The 18,009-nt window shown below is 31.6% G+C and overlaps 3 protein-coding genes across 4 annotated transcripts in view; 2 read left to right on the top strand and 1 right to left on the bottom strand.

Annotated features, from left to right (window-relative positions):
* Positions 1-1,824: 1,824 nt before the first annotated feature.
* LOC146722285 (uncharacterized) lies at positions 1,825-5,088 on the bottom strand. The gene is made up of 7 exons (XM_085485049.1): positions 4,853-5,088; positions 4,503-4,676; positions 3,913-4,115; positions 3,686-3,839; positions 3,270-3,538; positions 2,961-3,179; positions 1,825-2,884 (listed from the first exon to the last, which is right to left on the bottom strand). The coding sequence occupies exons 1-7, from the start codon at positions 4,899-4,901 to the stop codon at positions 2,831-2,833; spliced, it is 1,122 nt and encodes a 373-aa protein (XP_085341175.1). The 5' UTR covers positions 4,902-5,088; the 3' UTR covers positions 1,825-2,830.
* A 4,824-nt stretch (positions 5,089-9,912) lies between these two features.
* LOC114937868 (ribosomal protein L18) lies at positions 9,913-12,090 on the top strand. Its single transcript, XM_029311542.2, has 4 exons — positions 9,913-9,988; positions 10,130-10,216; positions 10,976-11,182; positions 11,715-12,090. Exons 1-4 carry the CDS (start codon positions 9,986-9,988, stop codon positions 11,982-11,984), a joined length of 567 nt encoding a protein of 188 aa, XP_029167375.1. The 5' UTR covers positions 9,913-9,985; the 3' UTR covers positions 11,985-12,090.
* A 1,862-nt stretch (positions 12,091-13,952) lies between these two features.
* The window catches only part of Pka-R2 (cAMP-dependent protein kinase type II regulatory subunit), a 26,023-nt gene continuing 21,966 nt past the window's right edge, over positions 13,953-18,009 (top strand). The window contains exon 1 of one of the 2 annotated variants that reach the window (XM_029311553.2): positions 13,953-14,599. In XM_029311553.2, the coding sequence (XP_029167386.1) occupies positions 14,383-14,599 (217 nt within the window). In that variant the 5' untranslated portion in view covers positions 13,953-14,382. Of the gene's footprint in view, positions 14,600-17,837; positions 17,967-18,009 lie in introns of those variants that run through there. The other variant, XM_029311555.2, reaches the window with a different exon arrangement.

Below are 18,009 nucleotides of genomic sequence, written 5' to 3'. Positions count from 1 at the left end.
GGCGAATGCGTTTTTTTCTGCTTGTCGAAACAACTGTCCTCATACATCTTTTTTACATTTATAAGTAGCGTAATATACTTTTTATACTTTTCTAGTTGTAGTAACATATATACGTTACTTCGGTCACATTTCTGCTGTACTCCGCTGATTTGATATCGCTATACCGTATATTATATATAGAAAAACACCGTGCAGAAAAGTAACCGAGCTAAACAGCCAGCAACACAATCAGCAATTTGAATCCAAACACTCCGTACATACCATAGTGCTCTTGAAATAATTTTATGGATGTGATAAGTTTTTTTAGGTGTCGTGAACAATTGAGAGACTATAGAGTCGCCGTGCGGAGAGATAATAATAATAATCTATGTGTTTCGCAAAATCCAAGAGTATAAAGACAAGGTCATTATCTTAGTACACGTACGAAAGCAATAAGCATCTCTCATCGTATATAGAATTCTTTGTACTATTACAAATGTCGAAAATGACACGTATACATACACATACACAAACACACGTAATACAATAGATTAATAATCAACTTATCTCATTGTATCTCATTCATTGATCATTAATTACTATAATAATTAACTTGGAGATGTGACGCAAGGCTCTACATGTATTGTGTGGATCTCTTGACGGTCTCAATTTCACTATCTTAATTTAGGAATAATGTACAATATACAGGCAGCCAAAGAGAGAGAGAGAGAGAGAGAGAGAGAGGGAGAGAGAGAGAGAGAGAACATTTCTTTTTCATCTTCATTAGCTTTGAAATCAATGAGATCGGTGCAAGATTACTTTATATGTGCACACATTCCTTTCTAAATAATTGATATAATTTATCGCAGATAAACTGTAGCGTTGAATAACACAGTAGCAAGTATTGATTATATTGTACGGCGGCTCTAGTCGAACGAATATACCTCCGTAATTTTCACTCTTGCTCTCAGCACAGAGAGTGATTTACATTACTTAATTTTAACTTAACTTGGGTACCTATTAGACACTATTGTTTACATTTATGCACAGTTTACCTCAAAGAATATATTTTCTCGCCCGGTGGATGCATATATACAATATATATATTTATATTTAAATATATATATATATATATATTGTATATCAGCTGTAGTATATATCATATATATATACATATACATATATATTATATATATATATATATATATATATATATATATATATATATATATATATATGTGTATAATAGCCAAGATACACCTTACACACTTTATTTTACACATGGTTATATACAAAAAAGAGAAGAGAGAACTCGGCAAAATTTATTCATTTATAATTATTATTACAGTTAATTATATAATAATTATTATATATATTATAAGAAAGACTATTAACTTATTTTCCATAAATCCTCATCTCTCATACAGCCTCTTTTTTTTATTTAGATTTATTATTTTAATATATGCGCGATTATTTTTTAGGGTGCAGTTACTTTGTACATAAGTTTTATCTCTGCGATTTGTATATATATATTATATATGTATTACCTACAAAGAACAATATATAAAATATATATTTTAATATATTACGTATAAAAAGAATGATGAAAAAAAAACTACATAAAAACTATAATCTTATTGTTTGAAGTATTAAGACTAAATATACGAAAAATATTTAATAATATTGTTGACCCTTCTTGAACACGTCGTCTTGTTGTAACCACTGATTCAATAAAATTAAGACAGTGTACAAATAAATAAATGCATTTTATGTAGAAAAATGTGTCCCCTCTTCTGCTCACTTTGGAGAGTGTTAGTTTTAAGATACACAAGCGAGATCAATACATACAGTTTCATAAATGGAGCAACTTTATTATCAAAGAATCTACACAGCGTGTAACAATAGAATCAAAAAATGTAATACTAATATCATCGAGGCATTCAATGCCAATAATAGACGAATATAATAATTTCTTTCTTTTTTTTTATATTAAATGCATGCAAATACATGCTGCGCTCTTATATATAAATCTACCAATATGAACAATCATTCATACATCAATAAGTAATATTTTCTGCATGTATCTTTTATATAACGCGTCTTTAACAATGTTTGTACTTATGCGAGCCTTTAGTTTAGGTCGTACATTTGCTATCTAATATTTGACTGGAATAAAAAGATTTCTCAACTTAATTCACAGCTTAAATGGAAGATACATCTTGGAATGTAGCGAATATAAAAGAGAAAAAAATTCCTCCTATATATCCAATGATAAAAAAATATATGGATTCTCGACAACTTGATTAGGACAATCCACAGTCTGGAAAAAATGGCGTATAAAAAGCATCTTTCTTTTTTTTCCTTTTTGCGATGATGTGATCTAAAAAATGTATCCAAATCGATTTATAAACTACGAATATCATTAATTGTAAGTTAAGTTTAAGCGTCTTCATATATACATATGTATATGTATACCTATATTTGCGTGCAAGATCTTAACATTGTTTCGGATCATTCTTAAGAGTTTGACTAGCGCGACCTTTCAAAGAAGGTGCAAAAAAGTTCTGTACTTTGAAAATTAACTTGATAAAATTAAGTACATTAATTGCTACTTTATCACATTTGGCGATAGGCCCTTCTATGAAATCTTGGAATTCCAGATACGCGCTTTTCAAAGTCTAGCGTCGTGTAAAGATGTATAACGTGTAATAGAATGTATGTAACATGTATAGAACCCTTTTCTTTAGGCACACGGTGAAAACGCTTGGCGTCTGTATGTGGCTGATATTTATAAGAATTATCGTGAAAGCTTGTCGATATATTTGAATTCGGCAGTCGATATTGCTAGAGTTCATAGGACCAAGGAATGCGGAAAGATTCTCATGTTCACATAGTCATCGAGTACCTGCAAATTCGCGAAATTTTTAATTACGTACTTTTTTATGCGCGTCTCTTTTCAGACTTGATTATTGACAACTTACCTCTGCAAGGGCATCTTTTGTTAATTTAGGATACAGATATGCAAATCCTATGGTGTTTGAAAGTTTTCCCGGATGTAAATATAAATGTTTATTATATAAAAGCTCTTGATCTATGTAGGGCGACAGAGGGCTGTTTTCCACTCCATCTTTGCGACATGCTTCTGCCCAGGGACCCATGTGTTTGTCGTTCACTTCCTCAACGACACTGCTCATATCGGTCTACAGAGCAAAATATGAGTTAAATTACTATTTTCTTGACATTTCACTGTTTTAAACATCACAAATTTAATACATAAAAATATGATATACTTTGGCCAGTGTAGATAACGTCGTGCCCCAGTAATCATGGTTGATGTTGAACAGCTCTGAGACTATAGCACTGATGGAACCTTGAGTGGAATCTCCTTCGTCGACGAGATTATATGTCTGACCAATTGTTTCTGGTCTGTTGGCCACGTGCCAGATCGCTCTCGCGACGTCTCTTACATGAACCGTGTTCATATGAAGATCCGGTCCCCAGAGTAATTTCATCATCTCTCCTAAGTGCTTGTAAACTGCACCCACTACTAATCTCGGTGCTAAAAATTGCAAAATTTATTGAGCTTATTTTTTTTGTTTATTTAAATTAATGGAGAATTATATATCAATAATATAAAATAAATTATGAGAAGAATTATATATATTTATTTTTCCAGATTTTATGATATATATTTTTTCAGAATTACCTAAACCATTTCTATCACCGCAACCATATACAATAGCTGGTCGAAGTATAGTATATTTCAAATCTGGCACATTTTTCAGTTCATGTTCCACTTGCAACTTGTATTTCGCGACAAACGTCCATGGTTCTCCAGCGTCCTCTTCTTTATGAGGCGCCTATAGAAAAACGTTATATAAGTATTCAATTTTTATGAAAATTCTTGTTAAAATATATATCAATGAAGTATACCTTTTCAGAGGCATTAAGATTGCCAGAAGATATCTCCACATAACGCGAGGCTTTAATCTTGGCCGCCAGTTGAGCACAGTTCACACTTAATTTGTAAATGCCTTCTTTGTACACCGGATCTGTGAGGCTGCTCTTTGTCTCGCCAGCACAATTGAACACATAATCGATAGGCTCATCAGATGAAAATGCATTTTGGCAGGATGCTAGGTTGACAAAAATTATTCCTATACATATAACTATCCGCATCATATTTTATACTTAAAAAATGACAGACCAAGGCAAGAGTGAGTGAAGAAAGTAAGAGACTAAATAAAAAAATAACAGATATATCCAATATTACAATTATTAACAAATTATCAAGAAAATTTCTAACAAATTAATTATCAAAGACCTCCCACTCTTTCTCCGCTTGCATGATAATTAATTTAGAAACTCTATACTAAATATATTTAATATATATAACGAGAATACAGATTATACATATATGTATAATCGTACATGATTATATATATATATATATATATATATATATATATATATATGTATATAGTTTTGATAATAAATTTAATTAGGCATCCCACTGCGGTCACCTATGTTAATCAAGTTGGCGCTTTTGAATTCCAGCAGAGGGTTCTCGAACAGCCGCTGGTGCCTCGCGTTGAGCCAGGCCGTCTGCGGGGGCACCTTGTCCACGACTCGGACGTACGACACCAGATGATTATCCAACAAATACTCCACGAGATTACGCCCGATGAAACCGCATCCTGCGCGATAAGAACCCCTCAGTCATCCGTTTATCACTCTTCCGCTCCTCCACACACATACGTATCAAATATATATATATATATATATATATATATGGTTGACACGTTGATGTGTCAAATATATATATATATATATATATATATATATATATAAAATAAAGAAAAAAATATCTCACCTCCTAGGACGATCACCCTCGCTTTCTTATCACAAATGGGCGTTGCCATAATAATCGTCTGTCATTTAACCGCACGTGTTCCCACGTTTTCGGAGATGGGGAAAATTGTCGTCGACGGATTGTTTATAATGACACTTCGCTCAGGACAGCCCGCGCTCTCGCCCGGCCTCCTCGCTGTCCGGTTTAACCTTAAACTCGCCGACTGCCGACTGACATAAGCGCGCTGGACGCCTACTGTCGGCGTGTCGCGGAATCACGCTTATGTTGCCTCGTTTCGCCGCGTGGCGCTAGTGATGTTGCGGCAATTTTAAGAAAAATAATTAATATATTTGTTTGATTTATAATTTTTATTTCAAAATTAAAATGTTTTATATTTGTGACTCGACATCTGTTACTAATTGCGAAGTGTTAACATATTTTATTGCCGTCCGTTTTTATAATATTCATTCTATTATTTATATAGCACAACTTCTTGTCCCACATTTGATAAGAATAGGGATTTTACCGCTTTTGTTTGCGCAGTATTAACTGTTCTTTATTTTTATAGTGTAATCATTATTCATGTTATTATCATTGTACTGAAGAAGATTGTAGTACAGTCGAAAAGTTTGCGGTTTTTTAATGTTTATAAGTTTATAATAAATAAATAACACCTTAGATTTTATTTGCTCGTTTAGTTAGTATTTAAATTATTAAATATTTTAATATTTTTTATTTTAACATTAATCTTATTTGATATTTATTATTAAATATTTTAATTACTAAAATATTCAAGAATATAAAATAAATTATTTAATATCATTTTGTGTTTAAATAATTTGTTTAATTTATACGAGCTTTCCAATTTTGATAATGATAATTAAATATAATATAATAATAATTTAATTATAGTACTTGAAAAGAAATTAATATATTAAATTTATTACAAAGTCTGTGCGTTATACATATTATTAGAAATTTATTTATCACTTTATGTTTATCTCCGTGCAAACATTTTATTATTTTCTTGAACTACTGACTTGAACTAATTATAATACTGATAATTACATGAAAATCATTTTTACATTACACAATTTTCATGGAGGAGAAAAAAATAAATTTTTTCGAAGGAACGGAAATTTTTTAAATTTGATGTTTTTCCGCCTTTTTTTATTACCGAAAAAACTACTTAGTTGGCGTGGCCACAGATTAATAGACAGATCGCCAAAGGTCTGGATGAAGGAGAGACCAGTATTTCTCACTGATTTCAGCGCCATATCGTAGTAGTAGTCAATGCAGTAACTATTAATACGTTCCCAAGATAAGAGCGTCTCATGCTCATGAACTCGTCCGGCGGCATGTACGAGATTTATCTTTTCGTAGCGTTCGCGTATTTCGGAAAGGACAGAATTTTATGATGTTATAAATAAATAAATAAATAAAATATTAACCTGACCTATTATAATTATTTTTTAATAAATGTTTCATTATTATTATCATCTAAGTCTAAGTCGTTTAATTAATTTTTAGTTTTTTAATAATTAATTTAATTTATTCTAATCATTTTAATATGTGAAAAATACTAATACGTATACGTTTTATAATGAATTAATATATTTCGAGAGTCGAATTATATATTTTTAATAATATAAAAGTGTTCAAAAATTATATTTGACTTTTAATTTTAATTATTTTAGCAAAGAGTTCCGAAATCTCTTACACACATAATAGAGATTTTGTTCATCCATATAATTCGCAATTAAGTATATATGTTAATTATTAATTTTAATAAAATACAAAATTAAAATTAAAGGTCAAATATAATTTTTGAACATAAATATATTTAATTCGTTATAAAACGTATACCCGCGTGATAGTATTTTTCTCGTACAAAAATAACTAGAACAAATTAAATTACTCATAAAAAAATTAAAAAATAATTAAATAATTTATATTATATATGATAATAATAAAACATTTTATAAAAAAAACAGATTCAATAAATATAAGTATATATATAACATGTACTTATATTTATTGAATCTGTTTTTTAATAAAATGTTTTATAAGCTTAGAAAACTTGACTTTGACGTAACTAGCAAATTTTATTTAATTATTTCACGACGGTTTGACGTAATAAAATGTTTTATTATTATTATATAAAATATAAGTTTAAATTCTTTAATTAATTTTTAATCTTTTATGATTAATTTAATTTACTCTAATTATTTTTGTACGAGAAAAATACTATTATGGGTATACGTTTTATAATTAATTTAATATATTTGTGTTTAAAAATTATATTTGACCTTTAATTTTAATTTTTATTTTATTAAAATTAATAATTAACATATATACTTAATTGCGAATTATATGGATGAAAAAAATCCCCATTATGTGTGTAAGAGATTTCGGAACTCTTTGCTATAAAATAATTAAAATTAAAAGTCAAATATAATTTTTGAACACTTTTATATTATTAAGAATATATAATTCGATTCCCGAAATATATTAATTCATTATAAAACGTATACGTGATATTATTTTTCTCATATAAAAATGACTAGAATAAATTAAATTAATTATTAAAAAACTAAAAAGTAATTAAACGACTTAGACTTAGATGATAATAATAATGAAACATTTATTAAAAAAAGATTCAATAACTAGTAGGTCAGGTTATAATTTTTTATTTATTTATTTATAACATTATGAGCTATTAAGCTCATCATCTCGTTCTCTCTCTGTCTTGCTTTCATTCGGCAAGTCACAAACGATATATGATACTCGTATGTTCCTACTTCAACTCTCGAGAATCTGAAACAAACGAAACTCGTGTCCAATATACAGGGTGTCCGGTAACTAACAGACCAATGATTACAAATGGATTCTTTGGTCAATTTGGGAACGATTTTTCCTCAGCGAAAATGTCGAAAAAGGTCATCATTTTTTACAACTTTCCAATCTTTGTCATTATGTATCTTTATAACTAAGCCTTAAATTAAAATTTTATTATAGTAAACTCTACCTGAAATTAACTGAAGAATGTAATTATGTTAGACTTTTAACTCCAAAACGTTTAGTTTTCAAAAAACCTATTTTTTTCAATCGCTTATAACTCGAAAATTATTGACTTCTCAACATTTTTGCTAAGGAAAAATCGTCTCCAAATTGGCCAGAGAATCCGCCCTTAATCATTGGTCCGTTAGTTACCGGACACCTTGTATATATTATATAAAAGTGTATAGCACGTCAGAAGCTTGTGAGCTTACAGCGATAAGTAAAAACAATTGCGTATTTATTTCATTGCGTTTATCTGTTTAAACGCGCGCTTTAATTTTTCCAACGTTTTTGCCTGTTTATATTTTAAAGGTCCTCTCTTCTAAAAATCTTGTTTTAAAGATCCTCTCCGCGAGCAAAATTCGAAAACATAAATTATTTAATATTTTTACTTTATTATTTGTAAATCCTCGGTAATTTCAAAATTTTTCTATTTGAAAATTATTAATTTTCTATTGCCAATTAATTTTATCACAGACTTTACTCTTACTCCCATTGCACTTTCGTTTGCGGTTTTCAGTATACGATTTTTTATCGTAGTTACTGAAAATTATTATTGTGAATTATACTTGTGCAGTGATTTGAAGAATTTACAATTTCGTTGAAATTGTTGATTTTTCAAAAAAATTACGAGATTCGCGGAAATTGCGTGCTTTCTTGGCATTTTCCGTTCGCGGCAGGCGGTTTATTTTTGATTGTTGCAAGTGTTTTTGTTTTTTTTTATTAAAATAGATAATAATAATGTGAAATAAATCACGATATTTGACAGATGTGCATATATATAGAAATTGTAATAATAATAATATTATATCATAAAATTGTAAATTGTTTCAATTTTTTATAGACTGCGATAAAAGATTTTACATTTGGATAAGAAACTGCGGTAAGTAAAAATATAAAATTCTTGAAAACGTAAAAATATTTGATAACGTAAAAAGGTGAACTTTGAAAAATAAGGAACTTAAAAATTGCACTAATAAATGGGCTATATATATGTGAGCCGTGCGCGGATGTAAGGTGTGTTATATCGAAATTTAATTAATAGAATTGAGAATTAATCCCAATTTTAAGTCTTACAAATGTCCAAGCTAATTTTTTGTACCTCGTGTACATTTTTGAAAGTTATATCGAAAAATTAAATTTCAATATGCGTCTTACATCTCACATTTCGCATACGGCTCACATATAGCCTATTTATCTCTTATACTTTATTTCAACCCTTATAGAAATTTATTACTAGTAACGCCAATTTATCACTTATTTCGAGTAATTAATCACTTTTATTTCGAATACTTAAATTACTGTATATTATAGTATTTTAAATACTCAAAATAAGTGATTAATTGGCGTAGTGATAAATTTCTACAAGAGAATAAGGAGCCTTTAAATTCTTTATGTAAAAAATTTCAAGTAATTTTCTTTAATAAAATTTAATTAAAAAATTTAATTAAAAAATTTTTGAACACTGTGTTATATCACATTTAAAATCGTGATTATTTCAATAAAAAAACATTTTATGTGTAAAAAATATATTTTTTATATTTAATAAATTTTATATATATATGCATATATGTAAAATATTCTCTCTCTCTCTCTCTCTCTCTCACACACACACACACACACACACACACACACACACACACAACGGGGGCCAAATCTCTCAAATTGGTCTCATGATCAATTAGCCTGGATTCGCACCAGGGGCAAAGTCTGTTGGTAATGTCAAACGAATTTAGCCTGGACTTGCACCAGGGGCAAAGTCTTTTGGTCGAGTCTACGAAATTTAGCACGGACTCGAACCAGGGGCAAAGTCTTTTGGTTCAAGTCTACGAATTTAGCACGGACTCGAACCAGGGGCAAAGTGTGTCGGTAAGGGGCAAAGTCTATTGCACGAAGATGGCGGTCTCTTCTTTAGGCAGGCCTTTGGCGATCTGTCTATTAATCTGTGGCGTGGCCTTGCAACTAAATCCCTAAAAATTCTAGGGACTTTTTGGACTCTATTGTTTCCCCCACTGAGCGAGAGGCTGTCCGGCGTCTGCCTCCGTCATTTCCGCTTTTCACTCGCGTGCGTAGTTTCTTTTCCGGTTTGTCAACATGGTAAGACGATGTGCCGATCTTGGATTCGGATGAAAAATCGGACGATATTATATCGCCGGCGCTCGATCGCGATGCTGAAAGTCGCTCGACGAAGTCTCAAATCGCTCAGGTTTAATTAATGACGCGTATTTCTTTTCGCAGGGTATCGATATTAATCATAAGCATGACAGGAAGGTTCGGCGAAAGGAGCCGAAATCGCAGGATGTGTATTTACGTCTCCTCGTCAAGGTAAATGATTTTTGCGTTAATTACTAGTTAATTTAATTGCTTTGCGCGTCTGCAAAGCAGTAATTAATGTTTTTTTTTCCGTACAACCGCTTGATTTTATTATATGCGAAAATGCATCTGTTATTTTGTGTCTCTCTTTGAGGTTGGGTTTCAGATTTTTGTTGCATGTAAAACAATACGTTTGGAATCGCATCTTTCGTCTTTTGATTATCAGAACCTAAGGACTAAATGTATATTATTAATTAAATATATATTTTGATGTGATAAAAAATTATTAAATATTTTAATATTTTTTATTTTACATTAATCTTATTTGATATTTATTATTAAATATTTTAATTACTAAAATATTCAAGAATATAAAATAAATTATTTAATATTTTTTTCTTGCGAGCTGCACTCTGTGTCAGATCTTACATAGGCTGATTCAATTTTGAAAGTTCGCTAGAGAAAACATCAACTATCCTATCTCGCTTGTTTGCATCATCGAAGGGCGATTATTATGGTTGATACATATATTAAATCATTTTTTGCTTCTTGTTATTCTCAAATTTCCTCCAGCGGAGCTTCTCACTCAACAAAATTTTGATATCTTAAAAAAAGTATGCATGTATTTACTTATTTTCATAATCTATTTGTGCTTTGTTCAGTAACAATTCTTATAAAGCTTCCAAAAGACACTGCAAAGTTCTGGGACTAAAGTTTGAGAACTTTAAGTTTATATTATAATGAAGACGATAACAGAAATTTATATTTTAGCTGTATCGGTTCCTGGCGAGAAGAACGAATTCCAAATTCAACAAAATTATCCTGCGGAGACTCTTCATGAGCAAAATTCACCGACCACCCATCTCACTTGCACGTGTTGTGCGATTCATGAAGAAACCTGGACGGGAGAACTGTCTCGCTGTGATTGTTGGTACCGTCACTGATGATGCTAGGATTTTTGAAATTCCAAAGTTGACGGTACATGTGACATTTATATACTAATATTTAGAAATCTTGGATTTTTCTTATCATTATGATTTATTATTAATACATATAACAGTATTACTAAATGTTATTTAGAATATATTTCAAGATTTATAAGATATTTTGCGTGAGGTATTTGCATATCTGATGTCAGCACATTTATTAATTATTTATCAATATATATATATATATATATTGATAAATAATTAATAAATGTGCTGACATCAGATATGCAAATACCTTGAATTGAAAAATATATATATACAGGGTGTCCTATCAAAAGTGGCCACCCTCTTTTATCTTTGAAACTAAAAGAGATAGACCATAAAAATTATATATGAAATTAAATTGCTCAAACATAGATAGTTTTTGTAAGCAACTACTGTGCTCACAAAAAAGTTCAGTTTGAGCCATTTAATTTCATATATAATTTTTATGGTCTATCTTGCTTCTATGGTCTATCCTGTATATAATATATAATAATTATTTATTAATTGAATTGATTTTGGTGCCTCGAATCTTCCAGGTATGCGCTTTACGCGTGACCGAGAGAGCCCGGGCGCGCATCTTGAAAGCCGGTGGTGACATCATCACCTTCGATCAGTTGGCTCTACGCGCCCCGACCGGCAAGCGCACAGTTTTGATGCAAGGACCGCGCAAGGCTCGCGAGAGCGTGAAGCACTTCGGTAAGGCACCGGGTGTACCGCACTCTCACACGAAACCGTACGTGCGGTCCAAGGGCCGAAAGTTTGAGAGGGCGAGAGGCCGTAGGCGCAGCTGTGGTTATAAGAAATAAACTGGATGTATAACGAAAACGCAACTTCGAGTGGTCACTCTTTCATTCACAATCATTTTTCCACACGTTTGATTGGCTTGGAAAATAAAGGTTGGGTTAATAACTACCTGTTCTCTCCTTTCTTACCGCACAAGTATTTTTCATTCCATTTTTCTCTTTGATTCTCATTATTATGATTCACATGATGTTATCACTTAGCGAATTTATTTGTAATATGTTCATTCATTAATATTATATTCATTCATATTTTTTGTGCTATTTTTACTATGATTTAGAATTTTGAATCGTTTGTAGATACTTGAAATATGTGAAAGATTAAGTGCTTTTTTTTATTAGATACAAACGCGTTAATTATGACGTAAGGAGAAAGATGTTTTATTTATGGACAATTTCTGATTGAGTGCACTAAAATAGTTAATATTACATGCAATAATATCACCTTGTGCTAGTAGCTAGAAAGTGTAAATCACGCTTTAAGCGATATTATAAAAGATATTAATGAACGAAATAAAAATAGACTCGCAGAGATATAGATCAAAGGGTAAAAAAGAAGGCAGACGAGAAGCACAACGATTAGTAGAGCGCAACTTTAATAATAATAATAAATAAATGTTTACATTAAAATCGTAACTGAACGTTTTGACTCAATTTTTTGGGTTCTTTTTAATGGCAAAATAAAGTATAAAGATAAAACAAATACAGCAGTGTAAATTGATCGCAATAAAGTACAAAGAAATAAAGTCAAGGAAAATAAAATGCAAATATAAAGTTAAAACATGAAATACGGGGGAAGCAGATTCAAATTAATAACAACATGATTATAGCGCTGTTTATTTGAATTTCCGCTCCTCTCATGTTTTAACTTTTTATTTGAATTTTATTTTTTTCGATTGCGATTCATATTTAACGATTAGTACTTGCGATAAAATTTTATATATTCTAATTTTGCGTTTTCCTATTTTGTCATTGAAGAAGCCCCAAATTGGCTCGAAACGTTTGATTGTATAGTTTAATGTTTAAATATTTTATTAAGTTGTCTTATTTTTATATATTTTATATTTTGCATTTTCTTATTTTGTCATTGAAAAAGATCCGAATTGGGTCGATTGACAATTGATTATAATTATGTTAATTAAATCATTTAATATATTATTGAACACATTAATTTGATATATTAAATTTCTTATCAAGTTTGCATTTTTATTTTTATATTCTATTTTGCATTTTCTTACTTTACCATTGAAAAACCCGAATTGGGTCGATTGACAATTGGTTATAATTAATTAAAACATTTATTTAATATATTATATTAAATTTACCTCATCTTTTTTTATATTCTACTTTGCGTATTTTTATTTTACCATTGAAAAGAATCCATATTGGGTTCAAAAGGATTTATATTACAGTTATATTAATTTAATAATTTATTTAATATATATTTATTTAATATTTGATTAAATTTGCGCTCTATCAATCATCGCTGTCTCTTTTTTATGTCCTCAAAATATTAAAATATTTAATAATTCAATAATAAAAAAAAATATTAAATAGTTTATATTTATTACTAAATATTTTAATATTTTATTAATTAAAAATATTTAATAATAAATATATAAAATAAAATATTCAATAATAAAAAAATATTAAATAGTTAATTTTATATTATTAAAATATTTAATAAAAAAATATAAAATCAACTATTTAATAACCACAATATTATTTTATTAAAAAATATCCAGATATTTAATAATAATTTTTTCGTCATATCGAAATATATATTTATTGTAAAAAAAAAAAAAAAAAAAAAAAAAAAGTAAAGCGCATTATTGACGAAACGCGAAGGTAGCCCGCGGTCGACCCTCGAATCGAACTCGAGATTCGAATTCGACTCTACTCGAACTTCGCGTCTAACCCGCGGCGCTGCGTTCGCGCGACGCGGATGTTATCAGTCGCCATCTTAGCAACCGCGATCGGATCCTTGAATACGGGGTATACGCGTATATCGTATGTTCCGCGCGACCGTGCGCAGCGTCGTCTCGGCAGGCAGGTAGCCTCTCCCCCCCCTCCTCTCCCCGTCGACGGAGAGTGTCAGCGCGACACCCGGGGAGCTTCGTCGAAGGCGCGGTTTTCTCTCTTCGCCGGTGCGAGAGACACAAGAGCGAGGCCGGCGACGAGGAGAGAGAGAAAGAGAAAGAGACCCAACCAGAGGCAGCAGCTCGCCCGAGGTAGGAGGAGGAGGCGGCCATCGCACCTGGCCCCCGGCTTCAAGAGCCTCGTTTGACGTCTGACGTTTGACAGCTGTCACTCGCGGCCAGGCGCTCCGCAATCTTTCGCCGCGCGAGACGAGCGAGCGAAGGAGGGAGGATCCGACCCGGAGGAACCAGTCGTCCAGAGGAAGATGAGCTGTCAACGTAGCAACGCCGGCAAGATCACGGTGCCGGACGATCTGCGCGACGTCCTGCTGGAGTTCACCATCAGCTACCTCCTGGAGCAGCCGGGCGACATCATCGACTACGCCGTGGACTTCTTCACCAGGTTGCGGGACGCTCGACGAACCCAACTCATCCAGGACGGCCAGACCTGCTCGTCCACCCCAGACGAGTCCGTCGACGAGGGTGAGTCCCTTTTCTCCATCTGTCATTTTCCATCTGTCATCTCTGTCTCTGTCTTTCCGTGTCGCGCAGCTGATCGAATTGACAGGTCTGCAATTTTTCTCGGTACTCGACGGGGTGTGGAAATTTTATTTATAAAAATCATTTTTTCGTTACAATAAAAAAAAATAGAGATTTGACATTTAAAGATCATAGACGGTATAATGAAATTTTCAATGGGGCCAGATCGTCGGGAAGAGGATAATTGGCAGGACGTGGAAGGCTCGTCCGGGTCAAAGGTCAACTCTATCGTCGCTTATGGCTGCTCTTTTTCTAACGTACGCGAGAATCCGAGATTATATAGCACCTGGTGGGAGAGAGATAGAGATAGAGATAGCACCAGTTAACACCGATTCTGATTAGCGTCAATCGACGCTGCTTGGTAAAAGCAGCTCTCGAGGAGGAGCTCGTCGAGCTTGCGAGATCGATATCGGTTGTGTGGTTATAAAACTGGCGAACTCTCGTGTATGCAGGGTCGATTTTTTCCTCCCTCCACCTCGGGACGTCAATTGACTCGTCACTCGCGGAGATTCGCGCTTTATTTCCGAATCACGTACGTAATATGACGGCTATAACTAGAAGAATATACTATACCAGTAATTTAGCGGCTCAAGGTAGATATATAGATGAATAATAATTTAATGACACGGAACAATTCGCTATTTATTCCGTCCGCGTCGTGTCTTGTCTCCTGATCGGCAAATTTAATAATAGCGGATGACGATTTTTTTCTTTTTTTTCCAATCAACGAGATATTGTTCTTGCGATTAACTCGAATATGTCGATTATTTTACAATAAAGGAAGACGTGTAATATATCTCAAATAACAAACTTGACATTATTAAACGTCAAAATAACGTCGTTTCGACGTCTATGACGTCACTTTGACATCTAATGTCATTTGACATCTGTTGTCATTTTGATGTCTAATGACGTCAGTTTGCTACCTGAGATGTCATTGCATGTCAAAATGATGTCATTAAATGTCAAAATGATCAAAATGATGTCATTTTGACGTCGAATGACGTTATTTTGATGTTCAATGATGACAGTCTGCTACCTGGGATTATTTTGACATCTAATGACGTCATTTGACGTTAAAATAACGTACACTTGATACCTGGAATTAATTACGAGTGTAAAATACTGATAACGCAATTATTTGTCGAGGATTAGTGTAACCGATATTGATAGAAGCTCGAGGATACTTAAGACAAACACGATACGTGAAATGTCAAAAAAAAAAAAAAAAAAAAAAAAAAAAAAAAAATTCGAAACGTATTTATTTGCACATAAAAGTTTTATTTAATTTGATGGAACTGTAGATATTTTTCGATCTATAGGTAATTTTTACCCTCTTGTTTTTCTCCCTCTAATCCGGATATCCGTCTTTATCTCGAGAAACGATATATCGCTCTGTTTTTCTGTTTCTTTAGAGGGAGTTAATTCAATTTTCAATTTTTTCTTATTATTAGGAAGAAATCCCTTAAATCTCGTAGATTTACTCGATAGATGTTATTATTAGGATCTATCATCGCACGAATAAAAAGATACCTGCGAGACGCAATTTTATAAGAATATCTTTTTTTTAAATGAAATTAGTTTATCGTCAAACTTTAGTCACATATTTCGGCAAACAATCCCCCTTGTTAGAAAAAAATAAAAATAGACATCGCCTTCTCCCTTTTATCGAATATAAATTTTTTCTCAAGTTATTTGAGCATCAGCTCGCTTGAACATAATTTGGGTGAAAATGAAAATTGTTGAATATAATTTTATCAACAAATTTGTCACACTAATTTAAATAATTCCGACTTATATTATGGTGTATAGCAAAACCTTGAAAACCTGATATTTTCAGATAATTTCGTTCAATCTTAAAAATCAGAGAATTCTCATGGAATTTGATTGGAATGAAGGGAATTTTTTCAAAATTATTCTTTTGTTAATTTTAGTTTTATTTAGCACTTAAAACATAAGTCTAACATAGCTTGGCAATATTTAATATGTAATTTTTTTTTATTGACAATCTATTTTCAATATCAAGATCTTATCTCTATAAGAGATTGTTCAATTTTTTCATAGATAATATTTAAATGAATCAGTACTTCTTATTTATTTAATAAACAAATAAATAATAATTTAATAAACAATTTAAATAAATTAGTATTCCTTGAGACGTTTATAATCAATTATTTTTTGTTTTATATATTTTTATCTTTTTGTTTTACATTTTTATTTTGATCAGGGAATTTATCAGGGAATTTTCTGAGGGAATTTTTTTACAAAATTTGATATAGACATCCTGTTGAATATAAATTAATTTTATATTAAAAAACCTCTATAGACACAAAAAGATCTCTTCTGTGAATAATAGTTTAAAAACATTAATATATTCCTTTTAATTTTCAGGAAATTTATCAGGGAATTTTTTGAGGGAATTTTTTCACAAAATTTGAATAGACACCCTGTTGAATATAAATTAATTTTATATTAAAAAACCTCTATAGACAAAAATATCTCTTCTCTGAATAATAGTTTAAAATAATTTTTTCACATATTAATATATTCTTTTTAATTCGAGAATTTCAAAAATTCGAAATCCTATCGCAGAAAAGAGGGAAATAAAAATCGTCGCGGAATTAACGAGTTTAATTCCGAAAAAAATCGAGTTTTTTCCCGCTTTAATCATCACTTAACAATCAATTAATTATTCAATAATCAATTACTTTTTGTTTTATATATTTTTATCTTTTTGTTTTACATTTTTATTTTGATCAAGGAATTTTCTGAAGGAAATTTTACAAAATTTGAAGACACTTTGTTGAATATAAATTAATTTTATATTAAAAAACCTCTATAAACAAAAATATCTCTTCTCTGAATAATAGTTTAAAATAATTTTTCCACATATTAATATATTCCTTTTAATTCGAGAATTTCAAAAATTCGAAATCCTATCGCAGAAAAGAGGGAAATAAAAATCGTCGCGGAATTAACGAGTTTAATTCCGAAAAAAATCGAGTTTGCTCCCGCTTTAATCATCATCATTAGGCGCATTTCTCGGTTTTCCTCGCGGATTGAAGGTCGATAATCGATCGGAATCCCTCCACATCGGCGTCTCTCATCCCTCACGTGGTTCTCTCCCCCCATAGACACCCCGCCATCTTCCTTCCCCGAATAGCTTAAGATATTATCAGAGCGTCGAGCGGGGTGAGATCAGTCTCGGCCCCGAGTCGCGTCCGAGGAATCTCGTCCTCCTCCTCCTCCTCTTCGTTCGGAGACGGAGTGAGAGAGAGATAGATGTAGAGTGCGTGAAAAAAATAAACGGGTACGTAAACGACGACGTTCGGCTCGCCGACCTGGCCGGACTT

The sequence above is a fragment of the Nylanderia fulva genome, unplaced genomic scaffold, assembly GCF_048542155.1.
Source record: "Nylanderia fulva isolate GAGA-0341 unplaced genomic scaffold, ASM4854215v1 Scaffold337, whole genome shotgun sequence".
In the NCBI taxonomy this organism is placed as follows: domain Eukaryota; kingdom Metazoa; phylum Arthropoda; class Insecta; order Hymenoptera; family Formicidae; genus Nylanderia; species Nylanderia fulva.
Note: the sequence above shows the minus strand (reverse complement) of the source record. Positions and strands in the feature narration are given on the sequence as shown.